Source organism: Crotalus tigris, unplaced genomic scaffold, assembly GCF_016545835.1.
Source record: "Crotalus tigris isolate CLP2741 ecotype Arizona unplaced genomic scaffold, ASM1654583v1 scf7180000023774.461318, whole genome shotgun sequence".
NCBI classification, from domain to species: Eukaryota; Metazoa; Chordata; class Lepidosauria; order Squamata; family Viperidae; genus Crotalus; species Crotalus tigris.
Window position 1 is genome coordinate 45804 of NW_024100176.1, and position 13003 is coordinate 58806.

Sequence of the window (13003 nt, forward strand, 5' to 3'; positions counted from 1 at the left end):
GGCTTCTCAATACCTTCTTCTCTTCCCTTGGAGTTGCCGTATTGACTCCCTCTGACCTGCTCTAGTTAACTGCCTTCTTTTACAAGCATCTCTAATGACTTCCAGCTGTGAGTCCTCAGAGTCTAACTCATCTTCCCCACACAGCTGTGTCTCATCCTGACCACGATTGGAGGGGCCAGGCTCTTCATCAGATTGTGAGTCTTGAAACTCATCAGAGCCTGCCTCTGACTTTGATGGCTCTCCAAACCCCTCTTCCTCCTCCTCCTCTGATTCCCCGGACTCAGCTGCCGGATCCACTGGCTGGCACGGACTCACAACAGTATGGGACTAGAACACAGGTCGGCAACCTGAGGCTCTGGAGCCACATGTGGCTCTTTCAGCCTTCTACTGTGGCTCCCAATCCTCCTCTGCCATTTGCAGAGAGAGAGACAGAGAAGCACTTGTGCTCTCTCTCTCTCTCCGATCTTCTGCTCACCTGGCCAGCTGGCCTCACACTGTTCTCTGGGCAGGCTCCCTGCCCTTGCTGCTTCTCTGCAGGAAGCAGAAAGCAGCAGCTCTCTCTCTCTCTCTCTCTCTCTCATACACACACACACACACACACACACACACACACACACTCTCACACACACTTTTACTTACTTAGTGGAGAAAGAGGATTGGCAGACCAAGGGCAGGAGAGAGCCAGCCCAATAAGAATGTGTGTCAGCTTGTTGGAGAACAGCGTGAGGCCAGCTGGCCAGGTGAGCAGAAGATCGGAGGGACAGAGAGAGAGAGAAAGAGGGAGAGAGAGAGAGGGAGGGAGGGAGGGAGAGAGAGAATATGAATATATGTTGTCCTTACTGGACTTTTAGTAAAGAATGTTTAATGAAATATTTTGATTTTTTTTAATTAAGAGATGAGGTATGGGGATAATTATGCTGTGTTTAAAAATGGTAGATAAGCTACTAAAATTGTTTTCACCTGTTGGGATGAAGGAGAAAGGTTTTTTTCCCCCTCTTTCTCTGGCATAAAAATTTGTTTTTTTTTGTAGCAGTTCATAAATGCAACACACTAAGTTTTTTTTATACATAGCATAAAGGTAAAAAAGAATATATGCAGTGTTATCTTCATTTTAGATATCAAAAGGGTTTTGTGGTTCCCAATGTTTTATTTTCTGTGAGAAATGGGTCCAAGTGGCTCTTTGAATGTTTAAAGTTGCCAACCACTGGACTAGAAGAACTCCAAGCTCCCTTCCAATTCTGTTATTCTGTTAAATATCTGAACATAGGATATGCATGTTGGATTCAGTGTTAGAATGGTAGGTTCTATTGGAATTTGAAACAACTTCTGAACAATAAGAATTATACATATCCAGACAAATACCCAGGGGGAGATCAGGCTTTCTTTCACTGGATATGTTGAAGCAGAACATATCTACTTTTAAGATTTTAAGTTTAAGATAATGGAATGCCTGCAAGAATAGTTCTGTTTTAACTTCCCTAAAGTTTTCTTTGTAAGGAAATTACAGGTAATTAAATGCAGCTATCAGGGAATCAGATAGTTATCAGTTATCAGATTCCACTAGTATGGAATCTGAAGCTGGTCTTTTCTGAGTACTCGATGATATCATAGAGATATGTGCATTTGGTTTTTAGCTCTAAAACTCTTTACACCATCCATCTTGTTGGAGAAGATTTTGACTTTAACCCTAAAAACTATCCAAGGTAAAGGACCTTAGCAGCTAGGCTTGGATTTATGCAGAAGTACCAGGTAAGAGAAAATGGCCCAGCTACTAGAAGTTAAATATTAATTACCATGACTTACAGACATACAAGCGTTACTTTAGTCTGCTTCATTGTCTTCATTATAAACACAATTTCAGAGAAAGATTGTATCTTTTCTGCAATAGATCATAACAGAAGAAAAATCAAGAGAGACACTTTCACTCAAGCATTTCTCAAAATGCATATGAAATCCATGAAAAATCTATGACCTACACCATCCTTTCTAAACTAGTCAAACAAAAACAGTCAATTCACTGTCCAATGAATAGCTGTGTGGCTATGTGTCTGATGCATTGGCTTTATAATATTCAATCTTAATTTCTACAAATCCCAGAAATTAGTGTGAATTCAGTGAATTCTGTTCAATGAAATTAAGGTATGTTTATATATTTAAAACAAAATTTTAAATTATGTTACTGTATGATGCAGTAGTTAAGGCTCTAGGCTAGAAACCAGAAGACTACAAGCTCTAGTCCTGCCATAGGCAAAAAGCCACCTGGGTGACTTTAGGCCAGTCATTCTCTCTCTCTCAGTCATGGAACACAGGCAATGGCAGACCACTTTTGAAATCTTATCAAGAAAACTGAAAGAACTTGTTCAAGCAGTCACCAGGAGTCAGCACTCATTGAAAGAAACAACAAAAGGATTTATAGTTTATTTGGATTAACAAAATTTGCTAGAAGGCCTGTTATATTCAATATTTGTGTGCCAGCAACTGGTCTGCACAAACAAGCGAAGCCCATCCATGGGATGCAGGCAGCACATAAAACGATGCACTCTCCGGTCTGTGGAAAAACCTTTCTCCATGGAACCAGTCCCTGGTGCCCAAAAGGTTGGGGACCTCTGCCCTAAAAGATGAAGTATGGAATTCTCTAACAATTTCCAAAATTTTGCTAAGAAAATTGCAAAGGCTTGTTCAGCCAGTTATCAGGAGTCAACACCAACTCAAATATATATGAAATAATCTTCCAAGTAGCAGTGTTAAAGATCATCTTATATTCTATGAATAAATCAAAACTATCCCTTTATTTGACTGAAACATTAAACACATCTAAAAGTATGTCATTATCTTATCAGTAGCATTAGTTTAAGATATTTTGTATTTAAAGCAAGTAATAAGATAGTTTCATTATATGAAATAGAAAGGGATGTTAAACGGCCAACCACTGAGATTGTGTGGAGTCTTTGGTGCTTTCTTAGTATCATCAGTATTAGTGAGAATGAGACTTTTCTCAATACAAGTGAAGGGCATGTTAAAACTTCCAGAAGAACTTTCACTTTTTTGTTGAAGGGCACTCTGGCAGAAAAGAAATAGTAGGAAGCAAATTTTATTTTGAACTCTAGATTGATAATTGATTTAAAATCCATCCTACATCACTATCAACCTGCAGTTAATGTGTTCAATATATTTTTATACATCCGGATATTTATTAAATTTAACACAGCAGGTAATATATAACAATTATTTGATCACATACTTTAAAAAATTGAGTCCTACATCGGATGGCCATTTCTAGCCAAAGGATATGAAAGTGGTTCAAAACTCAGGAAGCGAGAAACAGGTTGGTATTTTTTTATGTATTAATATGTTTTAAATCAAAGTCGCCACGAAGATGATCTTCTGAAAGTCCTACACATATTCAACAGGAAAAGTCCCATTTGAACAAGCAAATATTGTACGCCTTTTAAGGAAATAAGTAGGATGCAACACAGTCCCGACAACCAGATATCCTGCTATGTATTGTATCAACCACTGCCCCGACCTATTCGGACCCCGCCCAGTCGCCGGCTAGAAATTCCGGGTCCGAAAAGTTCGCAGCCTATCAGATAGAGCCACACCAGCATGGCACAAACCCGCCCTGCTGGGTTCCCGCGGTACCGGTTTCTCTCCTGGGGAGAAATTTATGGGAACAAGGAGCAAATATGCCTATGTACTCTCTTTCGCCCACCACGCAAATATCAGTTATTCATTTTTCTATGGGCCCCCACGATTGAAACAGGCAACCAGATAATCAATCTTAGCTACTCTTCCCCCTTAGCTCACCAGAAAAACAAGAAGGCAACAGTCCGGCTCGGGAAAGATGGCGGCGATTCTCATGGTCGAGGATGGCTACGCTTCGAGACAGGGAGAGAAACAGAGAAACTATGAAATCTCTTCCGACGGGCTCCGAAAAAATTCGCACAGCAGCAAGTCCTACCAACAGACGAAGGCGAAAACAGACCTCACTTGCACTTCCACCAAGTAGAACCATATATAACTTCCGAGTTTGAAGTGCAGCCGTGAGGGACGCTGGGTAATGTAGTTTTGTAGTTTTCTTCTGAAGCGATTGGTTTATATTCGGAGAAGTACCCTCTGTGGCCACCGACGGAAGTAATTTTGCGGGAGGAAGTTTACAATTTTAACTCGTGAAAACATTGCTAGGTAAGTTTGTTTTTAAGTTTCTTGATGCTTGGGATAACGAAGAGGGTGGGATTATTCTTTCAGCTGACAAAGAATACCTTTAAATCCTCTATCTTTTGTAAAACGAGGAGAATAGTACTAAGATAAATAGATAATCTTTATTGTCATTTTTTACTGTGGACACAATGGCACACATTAAAAATGAAATTTAGTTGCTCTAAATGTACATATATATATATAACACATATTTAAACATACTATATATATAGTATAGACCTACACCCTTATATATAAGTAACATATAAATATTAGTCACTGTCCATCTTGAATACATAATGGAAGGAGGAAGCTTGAGAGTTCACAAGGTTAATGCTGTATGGAACAAAACTATGACTGAATCTGGATTTCTGCTTTGGATACCATGGAGCCTCCTCCCAGAAGATAACAAGGAAAACAGGCGGTGAAGAGGATGTGTAATGTCCCAGGCAACCTTACAGATCCTGCTCAAGCAATGCTTATGTGCTATGTCCTGGATGGAAAGGAGGGAACTGCCAATGATCTTTTCAGCCATCCTCACCACTCTCTGCACTGCCTTCCTGTTTGAAGCAGTGATGCTTCCAAACTAGACTGTGATGCTGTATGATGAGATGCTCTGGATCATCCCTCTGTAGAAAGTGGTAAGGACAGAGGAAGGAAGATGTGCTTTTCTTATGCGACGTAGAAAATACTGTACCCGCTTTACTAGTGTCACTAGAAAATAATAACCAGGAGGCAAATGAACTGTATAAAGGAGGAGGATGTAAACACCCATTTTCTTATATTCAGAGGCCTATTTTGATTGAAAACACTCAGCATTGGGGATATGAGTTATATTATCATTCTTTCTTTGTATATAATCAACTTCAAAATTTTTATTTCTATTACAAATGCACTCAATTTTGTCATTGTAAGACCTGTTTTAATTGATGTTAGCAAAGATGAAATTATGTATCTTAATATTAGATTTATTCTGGAAATTAAGGGCATATTGTATCAGTATTGAATTTATCTCTTATTCCTCGTATTATTTTTTCTATAGCTGCTGTGCCAGCCACCATGTTTTAAATAGGCTTGTATGGTGAGCAGACATGTATTTATTATTATTATAAGTAATAATAATAATAAAGTTGGAAGGGACCTTGGAGGTCATCGAGTCCAACCCGCTGCTCAGGCAGGAAACCCTACACCATTTCAGACAAATGGCTGTCCAGTCTCTTTATCTTTTATCTTTTTCAAATCGTTGATGAAGATGTTGAACAGCACTGGGCCTAGAGCAGAGCCCACTATACACTTCTCTCCATGTAGATGCAGTTCCATTAGGACCACACATCAGCCAACTACGAATCCATCTGATGGTGATACTGTCTAACCCACATTTTTCTATCTTATCTAGTAGTAGGTTGTGATCTACTTAATCAAATGCCTTACTGAAGTCTAAGTAAATTACATCCACAGCATTCCTCTGATCCACTAATTTTGTCACTTGGTCAAAGAATGCAATAAGATTTCTCTGGCATGATCTGTTTTTGACAAACCCATGTTGGCTTTTAGTAATGACTTTGTTTGCCTCTAGGTGTTCGCTGATTTGTTGTTTGATTATCTTTTCCAGAATCTTCCAGGTATTGAGGTCAGGCTGATAGGTCTGTAATTTCCTGGGTCCATTTTTTTTCCTTTTTTGAAGATGGGAACTACATCAGCTCTTTTCCAGTCTTCCGGTAGTTCTCCAGTGCTCCAGGATCTTTGAAAAATATAGTTCAATGGTTTTGAGATCACATCTGCCAGTTCCTTAAGAACCCTGGGGTGTAATCCATCTGGTCCTGGTGATATGAACTCATCTAGGCTGTACAGGTGCTCACTTACCGTTTTCTTGCCTATCTTAACTTGAATTTCTACTCTGTTTTTTATGGCACTATTTTTGGTAGTTGGGCTGTTTTTTCCCTTTGTGTAAAGACAGATGCAAAAAATGAGTTAAATAATTCTGCTTTCTCCCTGTTGCTTGTCACCTTTTGTGATTCATGAAATAGGTTTGATTAAGATTCAGTAAGTCATTGCTGTTGTAAACAAGCTTTTGGAGGCTAAGGGCCCCAGGAGGAGCTACATGTGGAGACAAAAAAAAGACATGCCATTAGTAAATTTTGTTTTCTATACAAAATAAGAATCTTGAAGACTTGTTAAATGACTATTTAACTAATTTAGTTGCAAATTAATATAGATTTTTTAAAATGAGAAGAATAATAAATGATTCAATGTATTTAGATATCACATTAGTGATTGCTTAATATTTTCCTATCATATGCAATCTGTAGAAAGTAAATCACTAGATTACTCTACTGGAATATGTGGAAACGTAGTTATATTTGTGAGTGGAAAAATTGAGCTCTGGAAATCTAGCCCAAATAGTTGAAGCCTCTCCTTCTGTTTGCCTATAAATAAGAGATTTTATAGACCTTTTGCTCCCTGCCTTCTTGAATCTTAAAAGGAACTCAGAATTTCTGTATTTGTACAGATCATCTGATTGTTTCCATTGCTTGATTTCTAGTCAGTCAGTCATGTTGTCTTAGACTCCACCTGGTTGCTGGTCCTGTGAATCAGTCCGGTTCAAGAAATAAATGTCCAGTAACGCAAGAAATATGTTCTTTTTTACTAGATTCAACGTTCTATCCTTCTTAACAATGGAAAGCACACTACATTGAGCTTACTAATAAATATATTTCTCTACATACTTCAATGTGTATTACACATATATATGTATGTGAATGAACACTATCATTCATCATTCACCAATACAAAAGAAGTTTTTAGTTCCTTAGACATTATCCTGAGTATTTGTGACTACTGAATTATTACCTTACTTTTGGCGTGATCCTCAGGAGGGCAATGGTGTTAAATTACCTTTACAGGTACACAATCTGTCTGACAATGATGGAGTTCAAACTCTTTAAAAATAATGTTGTAATCTTTTCCAACTAAAGAAATATTCTTTGTTCAAGTTAATATACATTTGTACAAGTTCAGACTTTGATAGTAATGCTTTTTAAATAAGACAGGATCTTCCCCACTCACACTTGATTTTCATCCCATTGACTGAAACACATTACAAAATTTCTCCTTCAAATGAACTGATAATCTTAGAGCAGTGGTTCTCAACCTGTGGGTCGGGACCCCATTTGGGGTCGAACGACCATTTCACAGGGGTTGCCAAACAACGCAGTCCGCCATTTTTTCCCCCCTTTTCTTTAGCTATGCTACTCCCTTTTATTCTATTGGCTTTTGAAAGCCAATAGAATAGACTCTCTTGAATAGATTCTAATTCTATTGGCTTTCCAAAGCCAATAGGAATTGTCCAGGCTGTCTCTGCCCTGCTGAGCCCGCCAAAAGTCCCATTCTGCAAACGGTGCTGTACCAGTTGAGTAGTCCTCGACTTATGACCGGTTGAGTAGTCCTCGACTTACGACCGGTTGGGGGTCGCGGCATTAAAAAGATTGAGAACCACTGTCTTAGAGAGTGACTTGCTTTTTTCCAAATATGCACAAATATGTAGCTTTGGATTATTTTTCTTCTTCAATAAATGAGCAAGTCCAATGTTTTGTTTTGTTTTTTCTCCTACTTACTTCTCCCCTTCCTCCTATCTTCTCACTCCGGATGCAGTCCAGGGGAAATGCCCGAGCAATTCCTCTCTCCAAATTAAAACATCAATATTATATACAATAAAACTATTTCTACTTATCTGAGCAACTTAAGCTTCAACCCATCCTCCCCCCACCCCCCTCCCCCCACCCCCTCCCACCCCAACTTCCCAGAGCCAAGTACAGGGTTATACAAACATATTAAACATAATCTATTTAAGTTTACTAATTATACAATAACCAAAATCATACTAACCCTTAACTCTCTTCAAACTTTAACATCATAATTTTATAAACAAATCCATTACTCATAAAATAAATGAAAATTTGTAGTTCCATATTTCTTCTGAACATATTCTATCCATCTTCTCCATACAATAACATCTCTGTCTTGTGAATGGTCCTTTAAATAAGCAGAAATTTTAGCCATTTCTGCTAAATTAGAAACCTTAACTACCCATTCTTCTAAAGAAGGCAGAGAGTCCTTCTTCCAATATTGACCCACCAATAATCTTGCTGCTGTTACTAAATTCAACATTAAGATAGCGAGTCCAATGTTTTTGACTCATTTGTTTAATGGGATTTTTTAAATCTTGTTTTAGAACTTGCATGAAAATAGATAGCATTTTAGTTCATTATTTATACATAATCCAAAACTTGTAAGCACCATCCTATCAAAATAAAAGTACTTCAGAGATTATTTTCACCAAAATAAATTAGTTTTAATTATGCAAAATTACTAAAATCTTCACTGCAACTATGCATTTTTTAATTTTTCAGAAGTATGAATGTTTCTGAAACATGGCTATTCAGTGGTTCCTCATTAGCATCACATGTTCATGCTGCTGCTGTTAATGGACATAAAAGAGCTCTCCTAAAACAAATATCAGGTAAAAGTACTATGCTTATATTATACTTTAGCTAATTTGTTTATGTTTAATTATTTAAAAGTTCTCTTTTAGCTTTATCTGTAAAACAGTTAGACTAATAAGGAGAATAGAGGATTCATTGCATACTGCCATAGGTGCAGTATGCAGTTTAAAAATCCTATAATTATACAGGCTGTATTTCATTACTGATATGATTATGATAGACAGTATGAAACTTGGAACATTTATGGGCACATTTATTGCCCATAAATGCTATCTCATGAATCTGTGAAGCATTTACCTTTTGAAATTCAGATCCTATTTTACCATTCTAATATTAATACTCACATTTTAACATCACAAGTAATACTTTTTATAAAATAGCTAATTTCATCTCTTTAAGCTTTAATTTATCTTTGACAAAAAAAGCATTTGTATAGGGTTAGTTCTTGGTCAACTTACATCTTTTTTTATCACCATTTGTTTCCTATAAAGCAGTGTTTCTCAACCTTGACAATTCTAAGGCATGTGGACTTCAACTCCCAGAATTCCACAGCCAGCATTGCTGGCTGTGGCATTCTGGGAGTTGAAGTCCACATGCCTTAAAATTGTCAAGCTTGAGAAACACTGATATAAAGTATACATTATACTTGATCTTACTATGTTGGCAATCTTCTGTAATAGAGCCCATAATGTTACTTCAGACTTCTAAATGTATTTTCCATCCAGAATATTAGAAAGCCCACAAGGATACTGTAAGGACCCACCCCACTTTGCATCTTAAGAAGACAGAACTCTTGGAATAGTTCTTCCAACAGGAATCCTTTATTAAGAGAAAATGGTTGCAGGCATGCTAGACAGGACTTGGGGTCCAAGCTCTCCCATTCAAGGTTTTAAGGGGTTTCCCAGTAGTCCCACCCAATCAACCCCCCTTCCAGTGATAGTTTCAAGTATCACAATTCCATCCCCTTTCTTCTTCCGTCTGGATGGAGACTTCAGATAACTACATGAAAGGCAATTACTCTTCTTTGATATTTTAACGCTTAGAGGCCACAATAAACACACATTCAGTCCTTTGAAGTGTGCTGAAGGAAGTGAGGGCCATAAAGCCCCTTTGCTCTCCCCCTTTTCTCCCTCTTATGGCAGAATCGAGAGAAGGCAGAATTGGGAGTTTCTATGTTTGATAATTAAAGATGAAATATAATTGGATTCTGACATCCGGCCCCTCTTAACAATAAGAGAGATCCACCTGAAAGAAAACCCAAGTAAAGAATTTAGTTAGGCTTGTTAGGATACTCTGTGTGAAACTTCTTCAATAGCTTCGGAGCTCTGACGTGACGTTTATGGACCCACTCATTTTGTGAGGCAGGGAGGTGTTTCCAGGCAACTAGGTACTGAGTTGTTCCATGATATCTCATAGAGTCAAGGATCTCTTTTATTTCGAAGTGTTGTTCCCCCTCCACCATGATTGGAGGTGGTGGGGGGGGGATTTTTGGCCGTAGAGGTGACTGATGCTCTCTTTTCAGCAAGCTGCAATGAAAAACTGGGTGTATTTGCCTGAGGTTTTTTGGTAATTCTAATTCTACTGTTACTGGATTTATGATCCTTTTAATTGGAAAAGGTCCTATATATTTTGGTCCAAGTTTTTTACAGGGCTGTAGGGACTTTAGGTATTTTGTAGATAAGTACACCATTTCTCCTATAATGAATGGTGTAGGCTCAACCCTTTTTTTTATCGGCTTGTGCTTTGTATGCCCGCCTAGCTTCATCTAGTGATTTTCTGACTATTGGCCAGGTGTTTTGTAGGTTTTCCATCCATTCTTTCAGTGAAGGGATCGTTGGTTCTTTTGGGGTTAACTCTGGCATAGGGTTGAAACTTTGGCCGTTGGCTATTTGAAAAGGAGTGTAGCCTGTGCTGGAGTCGACTGCATTATTGTAGGCAACTTCTGCAAAAGGAAGTAAGTCCGTCCAATCACTCTGTTGGAAATTTAAAAAACATCTCAAATATTGCTCAAGTACCGACTGGCACCGTTCCGCTTGTCCATCTCCTTGAGGGTGGTGGCTAGATGTCAATCCCTGAGTGGTCCCTAAGAGGGATAAACATTCCTTCCAAAATGCAGACGTAAATTGCACTCCCCTATCAGAGATGATGCGTTGGGGTGCCCCGTGCAATCTGTAAATGTGCTGGATGAAAAGTTTTGCTAAGGCCTTTGCAGTGGGAATTTTTTGGCAAGGGATAAAGTGCACCTGTTTGGAAAATAGGTCCGTGACTGACCAGATAACAGTATTCCCATTGCTTTCAGGCAATTCCACTATAAAATCCATGGCTATTTCCCTCCAGGGGGCTGAGGGACTTGCCACTGGTTGTAACAGCCCTGGCGATTTCCCTTGCAACCTCTTTGCTGATGCACAGGTTGGGCAGCTGGCAACATAACTTTCTATGTCCGTTTTTATTGATGGCCACCAAAATTGCCGTTTAATTAAGTGTAAAGTTTTTACAAATCCAAAATGCCCTGCTGATTTTGTGTCATGGCAAAGTTGCATGAAAGTTAGTCTTTGAGTTGTGGGTATATATAACTTTTCCCCTACCCAAGGCAATCCGTCTCTCATTGTGCACACATGTTTGTTTTTCTGGAACCAATCATCTGTTTCCAAACTTTTTCTGAATTCAATCCCAGTTTGGCTGTCCAGTTGTGGTTTTATTTTTGCTTGGGTTCTTGTGGTTACTGGCGCTGCCAGTTGTGATTCTGCCATTATTGGTCTAGAGTCTGTGGTTCGTGCGCTGTTATATTGGGGCATGCGAGATAGTGCATCTGCCAGGAAGTTCTTTCTTCCTGGTAAATGTTTGATCTTAAATTGGAATTGGTGAAAATGCTGGGACCAGCGGGCTTGTTTGGGATTGAGTTTCCTGGAAGTTTTCAGGGCTTCTAAATTTTTGTGATCAGTCCATACCTGGAAGGGGATTTTGTTGCCTTCCAGGAACTGTCGCCACGTGAGTAATGCCCAACGTATCCCATAAGCCTCCTTCTCCCATACGGGCCAGCGCTGTTCTGTTTCCGTGAGTTTCTTGGATGTATATGCACAGGGTTGCAATACTGCATCATCATTTTCTTGTAATAGCACAGCCCCCACTGCCACATCACTTGCATCTGCCTGTATTATGAAGGGTTTGTCCATGTCTGGGTGCCTTAGTACTGGTTCGGCAGAAAAAAGTCTCTTTAGTCTCTCAAACGCTGCTTTGCACTCCATTGTCCATGTTAGTGGCTGGCTAGGTTTTACTGAGGATGTTCCCTTCGTTTTTAGTAAGTTAGTGAGGGGCAAGGCTATCTGTGCAAATGAGGGGATGAATTGGCGGTAAAAATTTGCAAAGCCCAGGAAACTTTGTAGTTGCTTTCTTGTGCGGGGTGGTGCCCATTCTAATACTGCTCTGACCTTCTCTGGGTCCATTTCAATGCCCTGTGGGGATATGCGATAGCCTAGGTAGTCTATCCTTTCCTGGTGGAATTCGCATTTTGAGAGTTTTGCATATAGGTGAGCGGCTCGCAGCTTCTTTAAAACCGCTCTGACAAGTTTGACGTGTTCTTCTTTTGTTTCGGTAAAGATAAGAATGTCGGCCAAGTAAACAAGGACCCCCTTAAACAGGTGCTCCCTTAGAACGTCATTGATTAATTGCATAAAGACTGCAGGGCCCCCTTGTAATCCAAATGGCAAGACTAATGTAAGGACCCACCCCACTTTGCATCTTAAGAAGACAGAACTCTTGGAATAGTTCTTCCAACAGGAATCCTTTATTAAGAGAAAATGGTTGCAGGCATGCTAGACAGGACTTGGGGTTCAAGCTCTCCCATTCAAGGTTTTAAGGGGTTCCCCAGTAGTCCCACCCAATCAACCCCCCTTCCAGTGATATTTTCAAGTATCACAATTCCATCCCCTTTCTTCTTCCGTCTGGATGGAGACTTCAGATAACTACATGAAAGGCCATTACTCTTCTTTGATATGTTAAAGCTTAGAGGCCACAATAAACACACATTCAGTCCTTTGAAGTGTGCTGAAGGAAGTGAGGGCCATAAAGCCCCTTTGCTCTCCCCCTTTTCTCCCTCTTATGGCAGAATCCAGAGAAGGCAGAATTGGGAGTTTCTATGTTTGATAATTAAAGATGAAATATAATTGGATTCTGACATCTACTATTTCTAAACAGTAGAAATAATTAATAGTATTACTATTATATGTCTCATTTGTGAGAGAAAGTCAATTTATAAATTACCTCATAGTTCTGGTATATATTGAATCCTGCTCTGAAAAAAA

General features: G+C 39.1%; 1 protein-coding gene across 14 annotated transcripts in view; it reads left to right on the top strand.

The window, feature by feature from the left end:
- Positions 1-1155: 1155 nt before the first annotated feature.
- INVS (inversin) overlaps positions 1156-13003 on the top strand; it is a 370054-nt gene continuing 358206 nt past the window's right edge. For 12 of the 14 annotated variants that reach the window (XR_005553994.1, XR_005553995.1, XR_005553997.1 and 9 more), the window contains exons 1-2: positions 5997-6051; positions 8610-8719. Coding sequence is in view for 9 of the 14 variants with exons in the window: in XM_039321646.1 (XP_039177580.1) it covers positions 6029-6051; positions 8610-8719 (133 nt within the window). In the remaining 5 variants the exon portion in view is untranslated. Of the gene's footprint in view, positions 4186-5996; positions 6052-8609; positions 8720-13003 lie in introns of those variants that run through there. The other 2 variants (XM_039321647.1, XM_039321650.1) reach the window with 2 other exon arrangements.